This window comes from Geotrypetes seraphini, chromosome 9 (genome assembly GCF_902459505.1).
Source record: "Geotrypetes seraphini chromosome 9, aGeoSer1.1, whole genome shotgun sequence".
Classification (NCBI taxonomy): Eukaryota; Metazoa; Chordata; class Amphibia; order Gymnophiona; family Dermophiidae; genus Geotrypetes; species Geotrypetes seraphini.
In genome coordinates, this window is record NC_047092.1 from 109,107,467 (window position 1) to 109,132,390 (window position 24,924).

Genomic DNA, 24,924 nt, shown 5'->3' on the forward strand with positions numbered 1-24,924 from the left:
CAGCAATTTAATTTCTTTTTCCAAATCTGAAAATTGTTTAATAAGTTGTTTTTTAATATACGCAGAATAAGAAATAATATTACCTCTTATAGTAGCTTTAAATGCATCCCATAAGATTTCCGCATTAATATCTGCTGAGGTATTTATTTGGAAAAATTCCAAAATTTTTAACTTAATTTCTTCAAGAAAAGTTGAATCTGAAACCAATGTATTATCAAACCTCCATAATGATCTATTGTATTCATTATTATCTAGTGTAAGTGTAATCCACACTCCTCCATGATCAGACAAAATAATTGGATCAATGGAAGCTTGTGTCACTTGTTGCACTATGGAATTTGATACCAATATGTAATCAATTCTTGAAAAAGATTTATGAACTGGTGAGCAAAAAGAGAACTCCTGATCATTAAAATGAAGAATACGCCATATATCTTTCAAATTACAAGTATTCACCAAATTATCTAACCCTAATGATTTTATATTTTTGCTTGGTTTTTTTATCCAAAAAAGGATCCATAACAGCATTAAAATCTCCAGCTACTATTAAATTAGAAGCAGCCAGTGGGAGTATTAATTTTTGTATATTAATAAAAAAATCATTTTGATTCGAGTTCGGGGCATAGATATTTAATAAAGTCAAAGTATTATTTCCCATTCTCATTTCCGCTCGTATACATCTCCCTAAAGGATCAAAATCTATCATTTTAAATGAAGCTAAACATTTTGTGTTCACTAATATAGCCACTCCTGCCTTTTTCCCTATTGCGGGAGCGAAAAAACAGTGTTTCACCCAATTATCTTCTAACTTTTTGGATTCAACCACTGATAAATGTGTCTCTTGAATATAATACACATCAGCCTGTTGCCTTTTTAAAAATGCTAACATTTTTTTTCTCTTTACTGGGTGATTAAGGCCATTAACATTGAGTGAAAAAATTTTAATCTCCATCAATCCAAATAATTTTTACAAAAGTTCTTCCAATTATTATATCTGAACAAAAAACTGAAATCATTTGAAATGAATAAACACCACCTTCATTTATATCTCCCAATCCAACATCTCTACCCCAATTATCAAATCCCTTTAACCCCCCTCCCATCCCTCCCTCTCCCACCCTTAATATTGGCTGATAAAACCTGGAACTGCACATACAAGACCAAGTAAAGCTAAACTAAAAGCTCTATACAGACTTCAATTATAAAACAATATTGTATGTAATAATCATATGTATTTTTATAAATAATTTATGTAATATTCTCAAAATATTAAAAAATCAAAATAAGAAACTAAAGATCTTCCACTCACATTATAAATGATAAAAAAGAATGTAAAACTCTGTCTGCTAAAAGTATCAGACTTGTAAGAAACCTATAAATGAAAATTAAGCATTAATAATATATTTTCCTTTTTTTAATTATTGTTATTATTTATTTTTAAATACATATATTCCCCTTAAATATTCTCAAAGAAGCCTACTAAACCTTAAACTAGAGTCCCTTGAAAATCTTTGCTAACTGAAATCTTTTGTACTGAATTTTTATCAAAACCTCCATTAACTCATCATAACCTATGATCTAAATCTGCCACTATAAGCTCTGTATATTAATATCTTATCTTCATGAATATATTGCAATAACATATATCAGAGATTCTAATATCTTATTAAGATATGTAACAGCAAAGGAACAAATCATTTCAACTTTAAAAGTCATCCTTTGAGAAAGAGATATTAAAGGCTCACAGAGAAACAAACTGCCTTTTTCATCAACATTCCATTTCACAGTTTCCATTCAAAATAAACAGAGCCAAACTGTCAGTTAGCAGATTCTCAAATATATTAAAGATGAATAACAAATAAAATCAAATAAAAACCAAGAAGAATCAACTCCAACTCCAGGAAGTAAATAAGTCAAATTAAATTGACATCGGCTGCTCCCTTTGATTTAAAAACATTTCCAACTTCACAGGTTCATCAAAGCTCATAGTTTTGTTGTCAATAGTTATTTTCATAATCGCAGGGTATATCAGGCCAAATCTAGCTCCGATTTCTCTTAACTTCGGCCTCATGTCTAGAAATTTTTTCCTTTTTATCTGCCGTTGTTTTAGCGAAATCAGGAACGATGTGAACTTTGGCATCCTGACATTTTAAATTTGCATGTTCTTTAGCCATTCTTAACACCTCTAAAACTTGCTGGTGTCTTAGCAACTTGAAAATTATGGGGCGAGGACCTTTTAAAGTATCCAGTCTTTTCACTGGTATGCGATGTGCACGTTCAACTTCTATCGGGTAATTAGATTTGAGGGGCAGGACTTTCATCAAAAAATTTTCCACAAATGAAACCGGATTATTTTTCTCCACCCCTTCCGGTACGCCCAAAAGTCTCAAATTACTCCGTCTCATGCGATTCTGGCAATCCTCAACTTCCCTGGTGAGTGTAAAGATTTTTTCTCTGTCCAGTTTATATTGCCTTTTTTCTGCTTCAAAACTGTCCATTCTCATTTCCATTTTTGTTGTTTTAATCTCCAGCACTTCTGTTCTTTTATTTAAAGTCATTACTTCTTCCTGTATTTCATCCAGCTTTTTGGCGTTTTTTAGAAGAATTTCTTTTATCTCTTGTATTTCTTTCCAGAAATCAATGTCACTTTTCTCTCTTGACAACGGACACTTTGAGGGTGTTGCCGGCTCTGGCTTAGATCTCTTAACACTGCCAGTATTAGAAATCCCCATTTCAGACTTGTTTTGTTTTCCTGAAGCCATCACGTTGTATTTTCCTTCGTTTCTTCAGTTAAAATGAAAATTTTATTTCAGTATTTTATGTCATTAATGTCTGTATGTACAGAGCCTCTGCCCTACCCGACCATCCTCGTGCACTCCCAAGCCACGCCCCTTTTCTCTTTATTTTAAAATTCAAAACAAACAACAAAGATCACCTCTTTGCGGACAACATCCAAAGCATTGCTGCAAGAGTGAGACCTGGACATGACATCATTGGACCAGTGCACCAGGCCCCCCTGATCTCTCCGGGCCCAAGGCATGTGTCTACTTTGCCTATTCATTAATCCAGCCCTGACCGGGAATAGACATTACGGGAACTAGCTGCGACCATGTCCAAGAAACCCCCAAGCAGGTCCCAAAGGTGCAGGCAGCTCTCTTGAAGACAGGAACAGGCAAAGCCCCAGTCCAAGGCCCACTAACAGATGCACTCCAAATCACTGGGGCATCACGAAAAGGGGAGCAGGAAGAAAATCAAAAAGGGGTGCAGGAAGAAAATCAAGCAGACAAGTTGCCCACAAACGCGCGGGCCTCCTCCACCATGGCCAAAGTCACAGATGTTCCATTCCTCCAGACCCACAACTTAGCCGGGAAAACCAGGGCAAACTGAATGCCGTTATTATGGAGCTTGGTGCAGAAGGGTGGCATCAGTTTATGTTGTGCCGCTACTCGCACAGAGTAGTTGTTGCACAAAAGCACTTTTGCCCCCTCAAACTTCGCTTTACGAAAGGTCTTAAGGATCGCCTCCTTGCCTTTCCAGCTGCAGTAGCGGGCGAAGGCCATGCGCCCCGCCTGCCGTCCTCCACCTTGAGGCCAATACGGTGGACCCCTCTCACAGTCAAATTGCAGGCCAGAATCTAAAAGGCCCAATTTCTTCGGCAGCCAGGTGCTGAAGATCCGATAGAAGTCTCCGTTGGTAACAGCCAACCAGCCGAAGACTATTTTCAAATTCTTCAAGCCAGTCCTGCATGTCAGCACTCTGCTTTTGAAGCGCACACACCTGCACCTCCAAGGCCGAGCATGTGTCCTCCTGGCCCGAGACTCACTGCTCCACTGGCTTTGTGCATCAAATTTTTCATGGACTTCCTCCATCGACTACAGGAGCTTTTTGAGGTAGTCCACCAAAGCTACCATCATCGATCGGGTTATTTCTTGGATCCAGTCCCCCGCTGGGATAGTGAAAGATGCGAGTTCTGCCGCCATCTTGACTGTGGGTGACTTAGACTTATCTCAGGGTGGTTTTGCTGCTCTTATGGGCATACTAAAGTTTTGTCCGCTTCTCAAATGCAGCAACAACGATCCGGGGTGCTGAGCACTGTGTGCCAATACAGGTTAGGAGTGGAATGCAGTATAAAAGAATAAAGTTATTATTATTATTACTAGTGTTTAAGCATGTTACATTAACGGGTGCTAGAGTAGATATCTGTCTGTCCGGGGTTTTTTTCTTTGTCTCTGTCTCTCTTCTTGGATGCTTTCTGTCTCTCTGGCCCCCTCTGTCTGCCTTTCTTTCTGTCTCCCTGGCCCCCTGCCTGCCTGTATTTCTCTGTTGCGCCATGCCTGCCTGTCTCTCCGTGGCCTCTTCCTATGTCCTTAGTGCCCTCAGTGCCTCCTTCCTATGTCCTTAGTGCCCTCAGTGCCTCCTTCCTATGTCCTTAGTGCCCTCAGTGCCTCCTATGTCCTTAGTGCCCTCAGAGCCTCCTTCTTATGTCCTTAGTGCCCCTTCCTATGTCCTTAGTGCCCTCAGTTCTGCCTGTCTCTCCGTGGCCCCCTTCCTATGTCCATAGTGTCCCATCCTATGTCCTTAGTGCCCTCAGTGCCTCCTTCCTATGTCCTTAGTGCCCTCAGTTCTGCCTTCCTATGTCCTTAGTGTCCCATCCTATATCCTTAGTGCCCTCAGTGCCTCCTTCCTATGTCCTTAGTGCCCTCAGTGCCTCCTATGTCCTTAGTGCCCTCAGTGCCTCCTTCTTATGTTCTTAGTGCCCCTTCCTATGTCCTTAATGCCCTCAGTGCCTATGTCCTTAGTGCCCCTTCCTATGTCCTAGTAGTGCCCCTTCCTATGTCCTTAGTGCCCTCAGTGCCTCCTTCCTATGTCCTTAGTGCCCTCAGTGCCTCCTATGTCCTTAGTGCCCTCAGAGCCTCCTTTTTATGTCCTTAGTGCCCCTTCCTATGTCCTTAGTGCCCTCAGTTCTGCCTGTCTCTCCGTGGCCCCCTTCCTATGTCCATAGTGTCCCATCCTATGTCCTTAGTGCCCTCAGTGCCTCCTTCCTATGTCCTTAGTGCCCTCAGTTCTGCCTTCCTATGTCCTTAGTGTCCCATCCTATATCCTTAGGGCCCTCAGTGCCTCCTTCCTATGTCCTTAGTGCCCTCAGTGCCTCCTATGTCCTTAGTGCCCTCAGTGCCTCCTTCTTATGTTCTTAGTGCCCCTTCCTATGTCCATAATGCCCTCAGTGCCTATGTCCTTAGTGCCCCTTCCTATGTCCTAGTAGTGCCCCTTCCTATGTCCTTAGTGCCCTCCAGTGCCTCCTTCCCATGTCCTTAGTGCCCCCAGTGCCTTCGTCCTGTGTCCATAGTGCCCCCAGTGCCTCCTTTCCATGTCCTTATTTCCTCCGTGCCTCCGTCCTGTGTCCTTAGTACCCATTGTCTCCGTCCTGTGTGCTTAGTGCCTCCTATGTCCTTAGTGCCCTCAGTGCCCCTTCCTATGTCCTTAGTTGTCCCCAGTGCTTCCTTCCTATGTCCTTAGTGGCCCCCAGTGCCTCCTTCCTATGACTTTGTCCCACCCCCACCCTCCGAAGCCAGCCTGCCTGTCTCTCTCCCATTCCCTTTTGCATTATAACACTTGAGAAGCATGTTTCCATCTTCCCCCCCACTCAATACCGCCGCCGTGCAGTGGACCCCACTAACCCTCCCATTGTAAGTTGACTGACGGGCCTCCCAGCTCCGGCAGTGTCTGCAGCGCTCTGGGCGTGCTGCTTCGCAGCCTTCTGCTGCCCTGATTTCCTCTGCCGCATCTCTGATCATGTCATCATGGACGCGGCAAAGGAAATCGGGGCGGTGGAGGGCTGCGAGGCAGCGTGTTTGGAGTGCTGTGGACGCTGTTGGAGGCTTGAGGTTTGTGGTCGTCTCGCGGTGGGAGAGTCGGGTGGGAGGGTCAACGGGGGTTCGGGTGCGGCAGGGGGGCGATGACGATTATATGGGAGCTATTGAAGGGATCAGGGTAGGGTTGAGGGCACCATCGTGTACTGGAAAACAGAACCCTAGGTGCGCATGCGCACTCCTACCTGCCAGGGACCTACTGATCACAGAACACACATGTGGGAATGCGCATGCGCACTTAGGGTTTGTTTTTGTTTTTTTAATATTATCTTTATTAACAATTGCAAAGGAACAAACAACCACGAGCAGAACAGCAGAAAACAGAGCATTCTGAAACAGTACAAAAGAGAATGCCAACAATAGGTGCTCAGTACAAAAAACCCCCATGGGTGGATGTCTATCACAATTGACATTTTTAGATATCTACCCTCCCCAAACAAACACACACCAGCCAGCCCCAAGCCCTCACCACAGACCACATCAACCACTCCGCACTCAATCCACCAGACAGCCCGAATGCACACTCCCTCTCACACACACACACAGATGCAGCTACCCAAGGAAAAACAAAAGCATGAAGACAAAAGGAGAGAGAACAACAGCCTCCCCAAGAAGAAGAAAGAAATCAAGGGGAGGATGCCATGTCCTCTGCCTCCAAACTGGAACAGACCTTCAACACCCGCTGCCACAGATCTCGGTAGCAACGGTGGGTCAGATTCCCAGACTTAGGGACACGCTGAAGTTCATACCGCCCCACCTCAACCAACCGAGCCCTCCAGAGTGGGAAGGAGGCCACAGAATCGCCCACCCAATGCTGTAACAGGAGCTTTTTCACCACCAAGACAACCATGTAAAGAACCCTGTGTTGAGGAAGCATGAGCCCCCTCAATCAAGTCACGTTGATCACCCAACAAGCAGAAAGCCATAGGACCATGGCACAGCTCGTTGTAGAACGCTCTCTAAAAAAGGGAGAACTTGCAAACATACTGCAAAAGAAGGGCATTCTAAAAAATGGTGTGTAAGGGAACCTAAGAAACGATTGCATTTAGTACAAACTGCTTTCTCCCACAGCCCCATACGAGCTCCCTGAGCCCTAGAAATATAAGCCCGGTGCAGGATTTTAAACTGCATTTCCCTATAATCCGTGGAACCCCCCAAGGCATGCTCAGTGGCAAAGAGATCAAGGAAAGTCTTACGATCCAGAAGGGTGCCAAGCTCTGATTGCCACTGGAAAGCCAGGCGATCAATAGATCCCAGGGCCGATGCGTCTTCAGGATCCGATACCAAGTAGCTAATGTGTTAGAAGCAGGAGAGACCTGAAAAAATTGAACATCCAAGGGACCACAGAGCCAGGCCTCTCCCCAGCGAAGCTCTAAGGACAAGTAATAATGCCAGACCTGAAGGTAAGCCCAAAAGTGTGTCTGAGGCAGTCGCCAGTGAGACTGCAGCTGAGCAAAAGAAGGAAAGTGACCCCCCCCCCACTGCAAGAATATCCTGAAGAGTTCTACCCCCTCTCTGCTCCCACTGCCGAAACCAGACATGGCCCATTCCCGGGGCAAAGTCAGCATTTCCATACAACTGTAACAAAAGGGAAGCTGCTGGAGTTTTCCCCTGCCGACGCCGCCACCACCGCCACGCACGCCGCAGAGGTAAAAGATACACAAACTTAGCCCCCCACCCGGAACAGCCGACAACGGGGTGTGCAGAAGGGACAGGACCGAGTGCGGGGCACACCAGGACTCTACCCAACCCCTGGAAGAGAACTTATAACAGCCGACCATCCTTCATGAATAAAGCGAAACAGAGCGGCAACATTATAATATCGAAGATCTGGAAGGTTCAAACCGCCTCTATTTTTATCCAAAGCCTAGGTGGCATAACTAATCCTGGCCCGATTATGACGCCAAATGAAAGAGGAGATAATCGAATGAAACAGACTCACCTCTTTAGTAGTAACCCAAAGCGGCACAGCCTGCAACGGATACAAAATCTTGGGGAGGAATACCATCTTAGTCAAGGCTACCTGCCCCCAAATACCCAGCGGAAGATCTCTCCATTTATCACACAAGCGCTGAATCGCCTCCAAATGACGGATCACATTATAGCGGTACAAAATCTTAAGGTCTGGGCTTAAATATACCCCAAGGTAACGCATCGGCCCCCTCACCGGTGGTATCTCTAGACTCACGTGCCAGGACTCCCCCGCAGTGGACCGCAAGGGAAGAAGCTCAGAATTATCACAGTTAATGCGCAGACCAGAAAGGTCCCTAAAGGAGCGGACTAGAGCGAGGACCCGCCCCAAATTCCATCTGGGTTGGTCCAAATAGAGGAGAATATCATCCGCAAAAAGATTAATGTAGCTCTCCATGCCCCCTATGCGAATGCCCTGAACACTCGGATCACCGCGAATCCTAGCAGCCAAAGGTTCGATAGCTAACATCAAAAAGCAACGGGGACAACGGGCAGCCCTGTCGCGTCCCCCTTCCCAAAGCAAACAGTTCAGTAAACTGACCATTAACCAAAAGTCTGGCCTGAGGTTGTATATATAAGCTACTGATCCAAGTATGAATAGAACCCTCAATGCCAAACTGACGCAGAACCCAAAAGAGATATTGCCAAGAAATACTATCAAAGGCCTTCTCCATGTCTAAGCTGACAATAACTGAATCGCCCACCAGGCCACGCTTCAAGTGAAGGGCCACAAAGCTCTGATCAGATTCATCGACGCATAGCGTCCCGGCACAAAACCAGCCTGGTCCTCATGTATCAACAACAGCAAAAAGGCATTCAATCTATGCGCCAAGATTGCGGCAAAAAGTTTAGCATCCTGATTAAGAAGGGAAATAGGCCTATAAGAACCCACCTGCCAGGCTTAGGCAACAGCACAATATGGGCCATATTAGGAGTCCCCAAACCCCAATTCTCAGAGAGCGCATTAAATGCCCCTGCCAAAGCAGGAGAGATCTGATCCGACAAGATCTTGTAGTACTCAGACCCAAAACCATCAGGGCCAGGTGCCTTAGTTAACTTAAGTTTCTTAATACCTAACAATACCTCCTCAGAACTAACAGGAGCATTCAAACACTCTAGCTGTGCAGCTGTCAACCAAGGGAGCTTAAGCCCCTGAAAGAAAGCGTCCCTGTCAGCATCCGAGAACGGTCGATTAGCATACAAAGATTCATAAAAATGGACAAATTGCTGTTGAATCTGCCGTTCCTGTGTGAAACAAGTACCCTGCGAGTTCCGGATAGACAGGATAACCTGACGGGTTCGCGGAGGCCGGACCAAATTGGCCAACAATCTCCCTGTCTTACCCCCCCAGGCATACAATTTATACCGTTGAAAATATATATCACGAGAAGCCCTCTGCGTCAAAATTGCATCTATCTGCCGTCGGACAGTCAGCAAGCTAATTTTATCCTCCTCCGAAAGAGAGGCACAGTGACGAGTCCTCAACAGTCGAAGCTCCCCCAACAGACTCAATAACTCCGCATCCAGGGACTTCCGCTTGCGAGCCAGATAAGCAATAATGAACCCCCGCAGAACCACCTTGGAAGCCTCCCAATAGGTCACTGGATGAACATCGTCAGTATTATTATGAGAACTACTAGTCTTTAAGCCCGTTACATTAACGGGTGCTAGAATATATGTATGTCTGTCTTTCATTCTTTCTTTCTCTCTCTCTCCTCTTGGCCGCTTTCTGTCTCTCTCTTTCCTCGGCTGTCAACCATCACCCCTTGCCTGTTCCACCTGTCCAGCAGTAGGCCTCCCTTCCTTTTACCTCCCCCTGTCCAGCAGCACTCCTTACCTGCTCCCCCTGTCCAGCAGCACTTCTTCCCTGCTCCCCAGTCACTCTTCCCTGCTCCCCCTGTCCAGCAGCACTTCTTACCTGCTCCCCTGTTTCTCTTCCCTGCTCCCCTGTTCCTCTTCCCTGCTCTCCCTGTCCAGCAGCACTCCTTCTTTTCTCCCCCTGACCCTCTTCCCTGCTCCCCCTGTCCAGCAGCACTTCTTCCCTGCTCCCCAGTCACTCTTCCCTGCTCCCCCTGTCCAGCAGCACTTCTTACCTTCTCCCCTGTTTCTCTTCCCTGCTCCCCTGTTCCTCTTCCCTGCTCTCCCTGTCCAGCAGCACTCCTTCTTTTCTCCCCCTGACCCTCTTCCCTGCTCCCCCTGTCCAGCAGCACTCCTTACCTGTTCCCCCTGTCCAGCATGCGGCTCCTATCAGCATTCCCTCTACCTCCATTTCCTTGTGCATCAGCATTTCCCCCCTCCCTACTTCCCTGTGCAGCATTTTCCTCCCTCCCCACTTCCCTGTACAGCAGCTGCAGCAGCATTTCTTCCCCTGTCCATTTTCCTGTGAGAGCCGGGTGAGAGCTGCTATCTTCAGCTGTTTTTTTTTTTGTAGTTGAAAGCCTCAGCTGCAATTAGGGTTTGCCGGCTGCCAGCGCTCAGCCGCACCCTGAGAGCCGGGTGAGAGCGGCGACCTGCAGTTGTGTATTTTTTTTTTTTTAGTTGAAAGCCGCCGCTGCAGCTCCTCTCTCGATCGTGATGCAGAGCGGGAGGCGGGGCCTCAGCACTGGCTGGGCTGCTCGCAGCGCCGGCCCTCAGGAACTCGAGATCGGCGGCGGACATGCGTGGCGTGCCATGGTGCAAGAGGAACAGAGATCATTGGCGGCGCGAGGTGGAGAGCAGGTGACGTAAAACCCGCGCATGTGCACTCGTGTTTCCGCGACGGGGTCAGGGAACACGATTTTTGAGTGTGCATGCGCGGCCTATCATTTTATTATATTAGATACTCCAACCACTGTTCCCGAAGATATTTATGAAAGTCAAGATCTCTATAAAGGTAACACGGAAATTTCCAATGGCGCTCCTCGGGCTCCGGCGTAAACTGAAACTCCATGACAACAGGCGCATGGTCTGACACCCTGGGGAGCAGAGAGGGCGAGATCAGCAGATAATCCAACCTAGCATATACATTGTGGGGGTGGGAATAAAAGGTATAAGTGCGTTCCGTGGGATGCAAAATCCTCCAAATTTCCAACTGCAACTGGCTAAGCAGAAAATTCACCCCCCGGGCTCCGTGGTCCCTTGCCCCTTTCTTTGCCGGACTACAGTCCAGGGCAGGATCCACAGTGATGTTAAAATCCCCTCCCACCAAAGGTGAATAACCCGGATACATGGCTATCTTGGCAAGCAAAGCGGAAAAAAATTTATGATTATACATATTAGGAGCATACAAATTACACAATAACCATTTGTGCCCCCATAATTCCCCTAAGACTATAACATAGCGGCCTTCTGGATCTTGGAGAACTTTATGAGTGTGGAATGGCAATTGTTTATGAATAAGGATGGCAAAAGACTGCTTGGTCTTTTGTTATGCCTGCTGACTCACTGTCTTAATACTAAAACCTCCACTTGACTGTTTTTATTAATTTTATTTAATTTTAATTACTTTTTATTTCAAGTTTGTTTTACTTACCCACTTTAACTTGAATTGTACTTGTACTTCTACCTCAGGCCCTCTTGTTCTTTCAAAGGACCGCCGCCGCAAAGACGACTCCGCCCACATTACCTCGCTGGTAACGTCCCCCATAAATTTCTCTGCTTTGCGGCGCACGCCGCAAAGGAGCGCACCTAAGGAGCAGGTCCTGCTCCTTTATGCGCTCCTTCATGCTGTTCCTTCATTTCTTATTAACTTCACGTCATAACCCTCATCCTACTACACCCTCGCTTACTTTCTCCTCCCTTCTTAGACCCTTTTGTCTTTTTCTCAATACATATATCTTTTTTTTCTTCTTGATTTTTCACTGCTCAGTCTTTGCCTCCCATATTCCTTCATTTACTACTTCAAACACCATGTCTTCAATCCCAACTATTTGGGGCCGTCGCTATGTCAAACCCACATTCTGTAAAAATCAAGTCAAACCACACTCAAGACAATACATTTCCATCCCAATTCACCCCCCCCTCCAATCCCTATCTCAATCAACTCCATCACTCTCTTACATTCAACTCCGGTTTAATAAACGTTCGCTCTATAAAAAATAAACATCATTTAATTCACGATATAATTATCCAACATAACCTTCAAATACTCTGCCTTACAGAAATATGGTTAACTCAGGGAGATAATGCTTACATCACTCAGGCTTGCCCACCTAATTATAAAGCATTTTTTCAACCCCGCCCCAACAAAAAAGGAGGTGGACTAGCAATTATATATCACACTTCAATTCCTCTTCAGATAAATACCTCCAACCTTTTTTTTCTCACAATCCTATTGAATCTCTTCAATTTTCAATTAGACTTCCTACCCCTCTTAACTTTCTCCTTATCTATTTACCCCCACCTATAACTAAAATCTCCCTTTCATCTCTTATTTCCACTCTAACCGATTTTAATATCACCTATCCTGAATCAATAATTCTTGGAGATTTTAATATCCACTTTAACTCCCCTAATCACTATAATACTTCTGAACTCCTAACCTTGATATCCGACTTATCACTATCGCCTCTCATCCATACTCCCACACATTCTGCAGGAAATATTCTGGACATGATCCTATGCCCAACTGCCTTGACCTTTCTTTTCCATAATTTCGATTTCATCTCTGTACCATGGTCAGATCATACACTGATTATTTGGCAATCAAACATTCCAACTCAATCAAAACTCATCAATCAGACAAATAATTCCTTTTTCACCCGTAATATGAATAATATAACTCTTTCTGCTATCCAATCCTCCTTCGACCTAAATCTCAAAGATTTCTCTTCCCTTCCAATCGCAGAACAATTTTCTAATTGGGAAACTGCTATGAAATCCCTCCTTGACTCACTAGCACCCAAAACCGTCAAACAAAATAAACCCACTCTTAACCCTTCCTCAAAGAAACACCAACCTTGGTTTAATGAAAACTTGATTCTCCTCCGTCGACAGGTCCGTTCAGCCGAAAACAAATGGCGTAAAACTCTTCATAACAGTCACCTTCTTTATTATAAAGAAAAAGCTTCTATCTACAAAAAGACCATTCAACAGACAAAAAAAGACTACTATTCAAAACTTATCTCTACCACTAGTAGTTCATCCACTCTCTTCAGTATTGTCCAATCTCTTTCAAAATATTCTAAAAAAAAACTTCCTCCTCCTGCTTCAACTTTACCATCTGCTGATGAACTTTCCCAATTCTTCGACAACAAAGTCACTACTATTCGATCTCATCTAGGACCTTCTCCTCCTGCTTTTTCGACTCCTACTAATAAAGATTTAACTTTCCTACCTCTCAGTTCTCTTTCTAATTTCAAAGTACCTTCACTAACTCAACTTTTCTCCGTTTTACAATCTATAAATTCTCCCAATAACATTATTGAAAGTTTTCCTCCACAATTTCTCAAAAAATTCTTTTCTTTCTTCGGTCCCTATATAAGGGAAATGATTTTCAAATCTTTTTCTGATTGCTACGTTCCTACTGCATGGAAAACAGCTCTAGTTTTCCCAAAACTTAAACAATACAACACTGATCCTACCTTACCCAACAACTACCGTCCTATTGCCAATCTGCCTTTAATCTCTAAAGTTACCGAAAAAATTATCCATTCTCAACTGTCTGAATTCTTCGATCAAACACATGCCCTACATCCTTATCAGACTGGCTTTCGAACTTCACATTCCACTGAATTATCGTTACTTGGTCTCATTACAACTATACAATACTTTCACGATCACTTAAAATCGGTTATACTAATTTCTCTTGATTTATCTGCAGCATTCGACACCATTGATCATTCTTTACTTCTATCTAGATTAGTAGATTGTAATATCACAGGTCACGCTCTCAACTGGTTTATATCCTACTTTCATCAACGTAACTTTAAAGTTCATGTAAAAAACCAAACCTCTTCTCCGGTAACTCAAACTTTTGGAGTTCCTCAGGGCTCTATTCTATCCCCGTTATTATTCAATATCTTTCTATCCCCTCTTCTTTCTCTTGCCCAGTCATTAGGATTCTCAATTTTTGCCTATGCCGACGATATACAGCTGCTTTACCCGATTAATACCTTAAACCCTTCAGATATTAATGATTTAAATACCAAACTAGATATTTTAAGTGACTGGCTCTTTTCTAATAAACTTTCACTCAACGTTGATAAATCCTGTGGTCTCCTTCTCCCCATTAAAAAATCTGAAACATTACCAGGAACTATTTACATTAAATCTACACCTTTATTTATGGATACTAAAATAAAATTACTAGGTGTTATCTTAGACAGAGAGCTTACTTTTCATGACCACATAAGTTCAGTTGTAAAAACATGTTTCTTTAAATTACGTATCATCCGTTCCATTAATTCCATTCTAAATACCGACTCGATTAATATCCTAATTCATTCTTTAGTCATTTCTCACTTAGATTACTGTAATTCTCTTTTAAATGGACTACCCCAAAAAGAACTTCGACACTTGCAACTCATACAAAATACCGCAATTAAACTCATTAACAAAATAGGTAAGTTCGAACACGTCACCCCCCTTCTTAAAGAGGCTCATTGGCTCCCAGTCACCCACCGTATAATTTATAAAATCATATTGCTCTCTTTTAAAATCAAACTCTCCCATTTGCCCTTATTTCTCGATAAATTATTAATACCCCAAAGTTCTCCCCGTTCATTAAGGTCTACAGACCAAAAACTCCTTTTCATTCCTTCTTTAAAAGAATCCTACTATACTAGGAAAACTAACTTTGCTATAACTGCCCCCACCTTATGGAATTCTCTCCCTCAATTTCTTCGGGATGAAATTCATTTACAAAAATTTAAGACTAATCTTAAAACTTTCTTATTTCAAGATGCTTTCGACAAATCTTAATCTATACTTTGTTTACTTATTTATCTTTTTTTCCCAAAACTAACCTTTACTTCAGCGCATATCTTTTATACCATGCACCCTTATCCCTCATGTTCTACCCCTTCCCTCTATCACATTTCTTCTAATATTATGTAACTTTTCCCTTCCTCCCTATTCTTCCCCACGGTCAGGTTTGTCAGTACATGTTTTATACGTTTTCTCTAACTTTTCTAATACACCATCAACTAGTTCTTTCTATTCTATTTTAAATTTTATTGTTAATCGGTCAGATATTTGTTTTATGATCGGGATATTAAAAACTAATAAACTTGAAACTTGAAACTCCTCGCTTCCGGGTACCGAAGGCAGACGAGCAAACCTCACCCACCCAGTCTCTCCGCAGCTTGAGGTGTTCCGCCTGGGAAAGATGAGTTTCTTGCACGAAGGCGATATCAGTCCCCCTCCTGCAGAGCCAGGTCAATATCTTCTTTCTCTTAACAGGGGAATGAATCCCGTCCACATTTAGGGTAGTTATAGTCAACCTAGTCATTTAGAAAAATGCCCCCAGATGGAAAAACAGGAAGCAGTGAAATACAATAGATGGGTAGCCCCCCAGCTAGGCCTCCCATCCAGGAATACTGAAGCCTGGACACGGGAAAGAAGAGCAGGGGACACTGAAGCAAGTACCCCCTCCCCCTAGAGCGCTGCACCACCACCCACACCGAACACATCCAAACCCATGCACACCACAGCCACTCAAATCCACAGCCAACCTCAACAGCCATCCCCCCACACCCCCCACACCCCAACTACCCTCCCTCTCCCCACCAACCACAACCCACCACCCTGACAGAATCTTCCCCACGGCCATCTCTCAGTCCCCCCAACACAGTAGGAAACGGAGAACAGCCCCACCCCCTCCCCCAGAGAATCCCATCTCCAGAGGCACCCCCACAAACCCCATCCCGTACAAAAAAGAAGCTAAAAAGAAAAAGAACAAAAACTGCGCTCCCAACAACTGGAGCAACCTAAGTCCTTCTACTGAGCTCTCATAGACCAGAGTCCCCCAGAACAAGTATGCTGTCCAATATACCCCAGAAAGAGCCAACCACCACCGGAAAGAAGAAACACCCCACAATCAGTCCATAATGAAAAGGCAGCATCCTCAGGGAAAAGAAAGAAGGAGCCCAGTGGACCACTGTAGACAGTCCAGCCCTCGGGACCAGCAGCAGAGGTAGAGCACGGCCTAACCACCAGGCCCCTCCAATTCCGGAGTCCTCAAGGCTCCCCCTCTCTAGCCAGCAGAAACCAGACAGCCCAGCCTTGAGGGGTGAAAAAACCAGGCCTCCGGGGACCAACAGTACTCACTAGGGGAGGAAAGTCTCAGAGATATAATGTTGAATGCAGACAGCCGTATCAGAGCAGATCAAACAGATCAAACAGAGCAAACAGATCAGACAGCCGCTGGGGCTCCACCATCGACACTCGCGGGCAGAGAGTCCAAATAGCGCTGAGCAGCCACCCGGTCCAGGAATGTATGGGGTTTCCCCTCCCGCCAGATGCGCAAGGACGCCGGATAGACTAGCGCAAAGCGCACTCCCCGTCGATGGAAGGCTGTGCAAAGAGGCGCCATTTCTTTTTGAAGGAAAGCCACGTGGGTAGAATAGTCATTAAACAACAGCAGCTTCTTCCCTTCATATTCCAGCAGTCCTGCCTTCCGGTAAGCTTGGAGAATGAGCTCCTTCTCCTTCCAATTCAAATATCTCGCGATTGTTGCTCGGGTACGGTTGTTATCCTCCGATCGTTGCCCCATGCGATGCACTCGTTCACACAGGAATCCAGCCGGCGGCAGCTCCAGCCCCAGCCGCGTCGGGAGCCAGACTTGAAAAAAGTTATAGAGATCTTGGTCTGCTCGCAGCTCCGGCAGACCCACCACACGCAAGTTATTTCTGCGCTGACGGTTTTCTTGATCATCAAGCCTGCTAGTCAAGGTAGCCACCTGTGCCTGCAGAGCTAGTACGCTGTTCCGCTCCTGTAGGGCCGCATCTTCCCCATCAGAGACCTGCTGCTCCACCGCTGCTATACGGGTAGTATGGGAGTCAAATCGCTCGTTAAAGCCCTCCACAGCAGACTGCAGCTTATGCAGACGATCCTCCAGGGCTGCCGTTACCATTCTCGATATTTCCTGAGCTCATTCACCCCACTGAACCGGAGCAGCAGGGGGAGTCGGGGATGCCGCCATTTTAGCCCCAGACAAAGCCGACTTGTGCTTAGGTGTCTTCGCGGTTTTAACCGGCATGCTAGGTACCAGCTAGCTCGCAGGATCCCTCTCTGCTCCCACAACCCTAAAGAAGGGTCCGGTGTATGCAAAAACAGCCAAACAGCGTGATTTAGAGAGTTAAGCAGATTTTAGGGGGCTCAAGGTCGGAGAGCTTATGGAAACACGTCCTATCCAGGCAAACTCATCACGTGACCCCGCGCACTTAGGGTTTTATTATTATAGATTATTATTATTACTAGTCATTACGCCTGCTACATTAACGGGTGCTAGAATAAATGTCTGTCTGTCTTTCTGTCTCTCTCCCTCCCGCTGTCTCTCTCTCTCCCTGGCTCCCTTTCTCTGTCTGTCTTTCTATCCCTCTCCCTGCCCCTGTGTCTTTCTTCTTTTCTTTCTGTCTCCCTCCCACTGTTTGTCTGTCATTCTTTCCCTCCTTTTCCCTGTGCAGCAGCATTTCCACCCCACTTCCCTGTGAAGCAGCAACAGCATTTCCCTCCTTCCCCCCTCCACTTTCCTGTGCTGAAGCAGCAGTGGTATTTCCCTTCCCCTCCAGATCCCTGTGCAGCAGTAGCAGCATTTTCCCCCACCCTCCCTTCCCTTACCGCGATCTGGCCTGCTCCGTTCAGCCCCTCCCCTTTCTTTTACTGAATTCTGTCCTGCTTCGATTTGGCTTGCTCCGTTCGGCCCCTCCCCCTTCCCTTCCCGCGGTCTAGCCTGCTCCATGCCCCTCCCTTCCCTTATTGCGTTCCTGTGGCTGGAGTCCTCTTCTTTGTTAGCCCCCACTTCCCTTCCCGCGGGCTGGCCTGCTGTGGCCGAAGTTTTTTTTTAAGTTTAAAAGTGCCGCCGCGGCTCCTCTCATGATCCCCGCCAGCGTCAGAAGCCTTCTCCGATGGTGGTGTGGCTCGTGAGAGGAGCCGACACCACAGCTTTTAATTTTTGTTTGAGGAGGTGGAGAACATGGAGTCCAGCGCTGCAGGCCAGTCCTGGCGGCCACAGAGAGAGGGAGCGATATATGTGCACATACATACTCCTGCTGCCACAGACCTACTGATCACAGAGCAGAGATCACAGAACACGCAGGAAAGAGTGCGCATGCGCAGCTAGGATTTTATTATATAGGATTAATAGCCAATGCTTAAAGCTGATTTAGTCAGGGTCGGTTTGGAGCTCTCTTCTCCTGCGTCTGTGTAGGCAGGCTACATTACATCCCCCATTTGTAACCTATGCACTTGGGGTGCTCCCTTTCTGTAGAGCTGCCCTTTGGGACTCTACCCCAGCTCCTGAGGTCTGGAGTGTCTTTGTTAATGACTGTATTTAATTACTTTTGAGAAGCTACGTATTTGGTTTTCTTTTCTCTCCTCTATCCTTGTTGCTTTACATTTTGACATTGGGGAGGTCTGTCCCCTCTATGGGCCGTTTGCCTGAGCGTTTCACTTTGGGGTGCAATTTCTCTGTTAAATTTCTCTGTCAGGACCCTTGGTTTATGCAGAAGTGGCACTTGAGAGGTGCCCAGGGATGCTGTTGATTGGGAGGTTGGGAGGGAGGTAGAAGGATGGGGAGGCTTGGGGAGGGGGAAAGGGGAGTGTTGAGTGGGTTGCTGGGTTGTCAGCGCTGGTTTTCTGTCTTTCAAGATTTCTGGGGGGAGGAAGGAACAGGCTGGGACATCTCCCTCCTATCTATCGATAGATTTTTAACTGTCAGGAAGTTCTATTTGTTTCCTTTTCATGTCCTTTAAATTGATCTCTTGGAATGTGGGGGAATCCATTCACCGATTAAGAGGCAGAAAATTCTCCAGCTGTTACGCAGGACTCACGCTGATGTAGCTTTTCTCCAAGAAACATATTTTACTTCAGTTGAGCATGCCAAATTACGCACTTGGTGGGTGGGAGAAGTCTTCTCCAACTCAGGGAAAAAGGCAGATGTCATTATCTTGGTGGGGAAACATTTACAAGTTGAGGTACATGTTATCCTCCAGGACCCCAATGGCAGCTATATTATAGTGTCAGCGTAAACTCTAGGCCCTATGTCCTTTGTAATCTTAATGCCCCTACCAACCCAATAGCAGGATTTTTCCATCATTTGGCAGATCTTTTACAGGTTTATACCGATATCCCATTGGTGCTGGGTGATGATTTCAATGAGGTGACTGATCCTTCTTGGGACAGATATAAAGGGGTAGGGAGGGAGATCCATAAGCCTTGCACGGGTATCTCAATCCTTTATGACTCTCTGGACCTGGTGGATGCCTGGAGAGCCCTGCATCCCCTGGAGACGTATTTCACACATTTATCCTGGGTGCATGCAACTATGTTTTGTATTGATATACTGCTCTCTCGTTCTGTATTTTCTGATTTTCCTGAATCTAGAATTGGCCCCATTGAGATTTCTGAACTTGCATGGGTGGCAGTAGAATGGCAATTGGCTCATGTATCATGCTCGATTCGTAGATGGAGATTTCCCAGCTACCTCTATAAAGACAGCAAATTTCATACTCATCTGTTAATCCAATGGTGAGCTTTCCACGAAACAAACAGTGTACAATGATGATCCAATGCTAGCATGGGAAATGGCTAAGGCAGTACTTCGTTACTCAGTTTGCGAGTAACGCAGTTTGTGAGTGCAAGACGAGCAAAACACTTAGCAAATTTTTGTCTCGCAAAAGCGAGCACCGCCCCGATAAACAAGCACTTACAGCTGCAGGAAGCGCCGCTTCAGGGGGATTCCTCTTCCGTCCGCTGGCCAGCCTTCCACTCCGGGTGCCTTCTGCATGTTGGAGAGCCTCTGTCTGATCCCACGCAACTGAGTGCCATCCCACCTGCACGTTGCATATGATCACGCACAATGTCAATCATCGACATTGTACGTGATCATACGCAATGTGCAGGTGGGATGGCACTCGGCTGCATGGGCTCTCATAGGTTCTCCAATATGCGGAAGGCACCCGACATGGAAGGCTGACCGGCGGACGGAAGAGGAATCTCCCCGAAGCGGCACTGCGTGGGCTCAGGGGTTCTCCAGCGGCTGGCAGATGGAGGAGGCGTTTCCTAGAGACGGCGCTGCAGCACCCGGCACCCGACAGGTACACACCCCTGGGCCACCCCTCACCACTTCCACAGCACCTTTTGGGTTGTGGAACGAATTGTCAGCATTGTCATTATGGCCTATGGGGAAAGTTGCTTTGATATACGAGTACTTTGGGTTACGAGCATGCTTCTGGAATGAATTATGCTCATAAACCAAGGTCTCTTCTTTGTGACGGCGGTATGGTCACACTCAGGTATTGCTTGATAAGGCTCAGTTGTTGGAGACTCAATGCTCGCTAAATGCCCCTTTACATCAGTAGGCTCAGAAATCCATGGAACATTATAAATTAAACCTTTTTTATTTTGCTAATAAAGGCAGTAAACTCTCGGCTAAATTGGTTAAGCAACAGCAGGGAAGTACACGTATTACCACGTTGTTGGATGAGAGGAATAGCGTTGTGAACTCAGATAACTGCCATTAATAAGGTTCTTAGTTCTTTCTATGAAAAACTATATTCTCAACCTCGTGACCCTTTATCGGCTGGTGAGATGTATCTTTAGAGTTATGTTCTCCTGCCGCTTTTAGCTTTGGTCCAGGGCTAAACTGGATGCCCCCTTCTCAGCTGATAAGATTGAATAGGCTATTCAAACTAGCGCCTTGGGTTGCGAAGTGAATTTTATAAGATCGTGGTAGCCCTGCTTTTGGCTGCTACATTTAATGCAGCTGTAGAGACTGAGAGACTCCCTAACATTTAAATGTACCACAAATTATTATTGTTTTGTTGAAGCTGGGCAAGGGACTGAATAAACCTGAATCCTACAGACCAATTTCACTGCTGAATTTCGAGGCAAAATTTTTACAAAGGTCTTGGCTAATCGCTTGGTTACAGAATGTTCTGGTCTTATTTTGAAACATCAAGTGGGCTTTGTGAAGGGAGCTGATGAAACACCTCACAGCCGTTATGGCTGATAATCTCTCCAGTTTGCAGCTCTGTTGCAAAGAACATGCGCTGAATTTTGGCAGCTCTGGAAAGAGCGGTCCAGGACCAATTCCCTTCTCTGGTGGTCAATTTTGACACCGAGAAGGCCTTTTCCCAGGTAGATTGGGACTTCTTATTTGATGTTTTAAGGACATTTGGCCTAGGACCCTGGTTCATCCGAGCGATCACTACCCTCTATAAAGATCCGCAGGCACAGGTGTGGGCAAACGATGTCCATATGGATGCATTCCTGATTTGCAGAGGTACATGCCAGGGGTGCCCCCTATTGCCAAGTTTCCAAGTTTATTAAATATTTTGATTTATCGCATATTCAAAATTCTAGGCGATGTACAAATTGTTCAAAAATTAAGGTAACATATCATTTAAACATACAATAATTTGGGTAAGAAAAGTAAACTTATTTAAATAGATATAAATACATTTAGGTGAGATATTTCTACGTATAATAATAAAACAAAAGGGAAGTTATTTAATGGTTACATTCATTGTTAAGTTCAATAATTCAAGGGAAGTACATTAGGAAGGGAGACACTGACAATTAACGAAAAAAATTAGATTTGCAATGCAGAAGATTTTAGTCATTAAAAGCATCTGTAAATAAAAAACTTTTAAGTTTAGTTTTGTTATTTATACTGACCTTGGATCCTCTTATTCGAGAAATCCAGGACAATCCAGAGATACAGGGGATGGTAGTGGGAGCCCATCACTTTAAAGTTGTGGCCTTCGCAGATGATATACTGGTCTATTTGACTGAGCCCAAGGTCTTACTGCCTATTCTCTTGGATAGCTTACAGTAATATGGGGACTTTTTGGGCTTCGTAAAGTCATGTTCCCGCTGCAATGGGCGCACACTTCTTTTCACTATCAAGGCATCCAGCTGCCCATTGATAAGTCAAGTCATTATACCGCTTGTATGTAGATAAATTGTTGGCTGAGACTAAGATACTCTTGAGACACTGGCGGAATCTTCCAATCTCGATGGGGCGCATACACCTGTTTCGTATAATCGTTTTCCCCAAGAGGATCTTTTGCAGACATTGCAGCTTTTCCTGCTTAAAAAGGATACCGAGCATCTCCATAGGCTAGTTATTTCCTTTTATGGGAAGGGGGGGACAGGAAAAGCAAGATGAATAGTGTATTTTTGCAGGGTTCCTGGTCCATTGGGGGATTGGGACTCCTTAATGTTCAATTGTACAATCTTGCCTGTCTGCTTCAGTTTACAGATGTAACTTTGGAAAAGAACTAGTTCTTTCCCTGGAATTTGGTGTATCTTTTGCATTGGAAGGGTACAGTTCTGTCCGGCCCAGGGGCAGGTAACTGTTTGGTCTGGCCGCTCTGGCGCGCTTGGAGATGATTATTATCTTTCTGGGGCTATTCTCCTTATATTACAGCCCTTTTGCCACTGTTAGGTAATGCGGACTTTAAGCCTGGACAGGATAACACAGTATTTAAATACTAGGCTAGAAAGGGGTTTTGTTGCTTGGGATAGTTGGTTATTGTAGAGCAGGGGTATCAAACTCAATCACATAAGGGGCTGAAATCTAAAACATAGGCTAAGTTGCGGGCCAAATTTTTAAAATAAACTTAGGGGTCCTTTTATTAAGGTATGCTAACTGATTTAGCAAGTGCTAAATGCGCACCTTAATAAAAGGACCCCTTAGTCTTAGTAGAAGTATAGGGTTACAGAAATTTACAACCTCGCCAACCCCACGCTGGCTCTGTGATGTAAACATTATAACATTTTTAGTCTTGTTAACCATCCCTTTTTTAATAATTCTTAGCATCCAGCCAAAAAAGCTAACAGGATGCTAGGAATTATTTTAAAAAGGGATGGTTGGGTGGTCACGTGATGAGCACGCTCTGACAAGACGTCCCAAGGCAAAGCTCATGGAGCTGCTCCATTAAAATTTGGGGATTCCCCTATTAAACTGCTTGGCACTCACCTTACCAGCTGCTTTTGGCGGGGAATGCCGCAAAGAGGGTCGAGGGGTTCCCAAGATAGCGACAAATGGCGTGCCAGGCACCGCGCAGCCATCTACTCCGCCGGTGGTTCAGCTTAGCGAGGAGGTGGTACGGGAGCTGATGAAACACCTCACAGCCGTTATGGCTGATAATCTCTCCAGCTTGCAGACTACCATTCAGGAGGTCAAAGACAGCGCCGAGGCCTTCAATGCCTGCGTTGTGCAGCTCAAAGACCGGATAGTGGGCCAGGAAGCTGCAACAGATGCAATGACCACAGGGTCACTAAAGTAGGGAAAATCCTGTTAGAAATCTTGTGTTTTAGGGTAGCCACTGATTTGGTAAACAGCCTGCATTTTTGTTTAAAATCCTGTGTTTTAGAGTGGCTTAGAGCCTTTATTTCTGACTTACTAGTTTTCAACCGCTGTGTCTGCTGATTAGGTGGAGAAGTGAGGGGCTCTGATTTACTACTAAGGTTAACTGCATTATCTTTGGGACAGTGCTGTGAACAAGTCTGCCCTGTGAACTTCTAAAAGCTAAGTTACTCAGCATTTCATATTCTGCTCTTTTCACTGTTTTTCAGCATTATATCTGCTTAATTTCTCTTCTCCTCCTCCTTGTTTCTTACTTAAAAAAACAAAAAACCACAAAAAATACACCCTTCTATTTCCTTTGTTAAATCTTATTTCCTCTTTCCATTCATAGGAATAAGGGTAAGACTTATAGTCCCACCAACCCCGGGGACCACTTTTCATATATAGAGACCCAAATAATCAGGACTACTCAAATCAAGTCACTTCACAACCAATCAAGATGACCTTTATTCTATGCAATCACTGTGGTGCTTTAATTCCAAAACACACTATTTGGAGGCTTAAGACTTGCCCCATCTGTCTTGAACTTGCTAGTATTAAGGAGGAGCTCTGCAAACTTAAACAAGAATTGAATACAATTAAAGCAGCTTCCATCACTCCACAAAATCATACCAACTTACCATCTCTACCTCAAAGAATAAAACAGCCCAAGAATAAATGGGTCACAGTACGCTCAGGAAGACTGCGACATGTAACACAGAAACATCCACCTTCACTAATATTACCTCTACAGAATTCCTTCGCTCCACTAGTGCACTGCGATACTCAAGAAAACAGAAAGGAGGTGGGACTAGAACCAATGAAGGTAACTCAAAAGAACAAGCGCACCCTAAGCACAAATAAAAAAGGCAAAAACAGAAAACTATTACTGTTGGGGGATTCCATCATCAGAGGCATTAACCTTGGAACATAAGGCGAGGAGACCAAATAGTGAAATGTCTTCCAGGATCCTCAGCTACTAGGAGTTCCAGGCAAATACAGACTATAATTAAGGAAGAAACTAAGGATTTTAACACTGATGTTGTTATCCATCTGGGAACAAATGATCTGGCCAACAACTCCACACTTGCAGCACAGAAAGCTTTTCGGGAGCTTGGTGAGGGTTTGAAATCTTTTGTAAAGACTTTAGCTTTTTCTGAAATACTGCCTGCATATGGAAAGGGAGAGCAAAGAGTGAAAAACACAGAGGACTTTAATAGATGGCTCAAAGCCTGGTGTCATCAAGAAGGCTTCAGGTACATAGGAGGATGGGGAAATACATGGAAGGACAAGAAGCTATATTGCACTGATGGGCTACATATTACTACAGCAGGAAAAAGAAACCTTGCAGAGAAATTTAGACAATATGTTTCTAGGCATTTAAACTAGAAGGTGGGGGTGGTGTATGTATAAAGGACAATTATAGAGACCACCCCCAGCAAAAGAAAAGATGTGATAGTAGTAAAGATTGCAACATAAACAATATCAGCAACTCATTTCTTAGAATTGCAATGGAAAGTGAAACAAAACAAAAATCCATACAAAAAAAGGAGATTACCGCTGAAAAATAGCTGGAAAGCGATGACCACA

The 24,924-nt window shown here is 44.9% G+C and overlaps 1 protein-coding gene across 1 annotated transcript in view; it reads right to left on the reverse strand.

Annotated features, from left to right (window-relative positions):
- Positions 1-24,924, reverse strand: part of ING5 (inhibitor of growth family member 5) — a 517,953-nt gene that overhangs the window by 75,978 nt on the left and 417,051 nt on the right. The window contains exon 9 of the mRNA XM_033958242.1: positions 22,966-23,237. Within this exon, the coding sequence (XP_033814133.1) occupies positions 22,967-23,237 (271 nt within the window). The 3' untranslated portion in view covers position 22,966. The remainder of the gene's footprint in view (positions 1-22,965; positions 23,238-24,924) is intronic.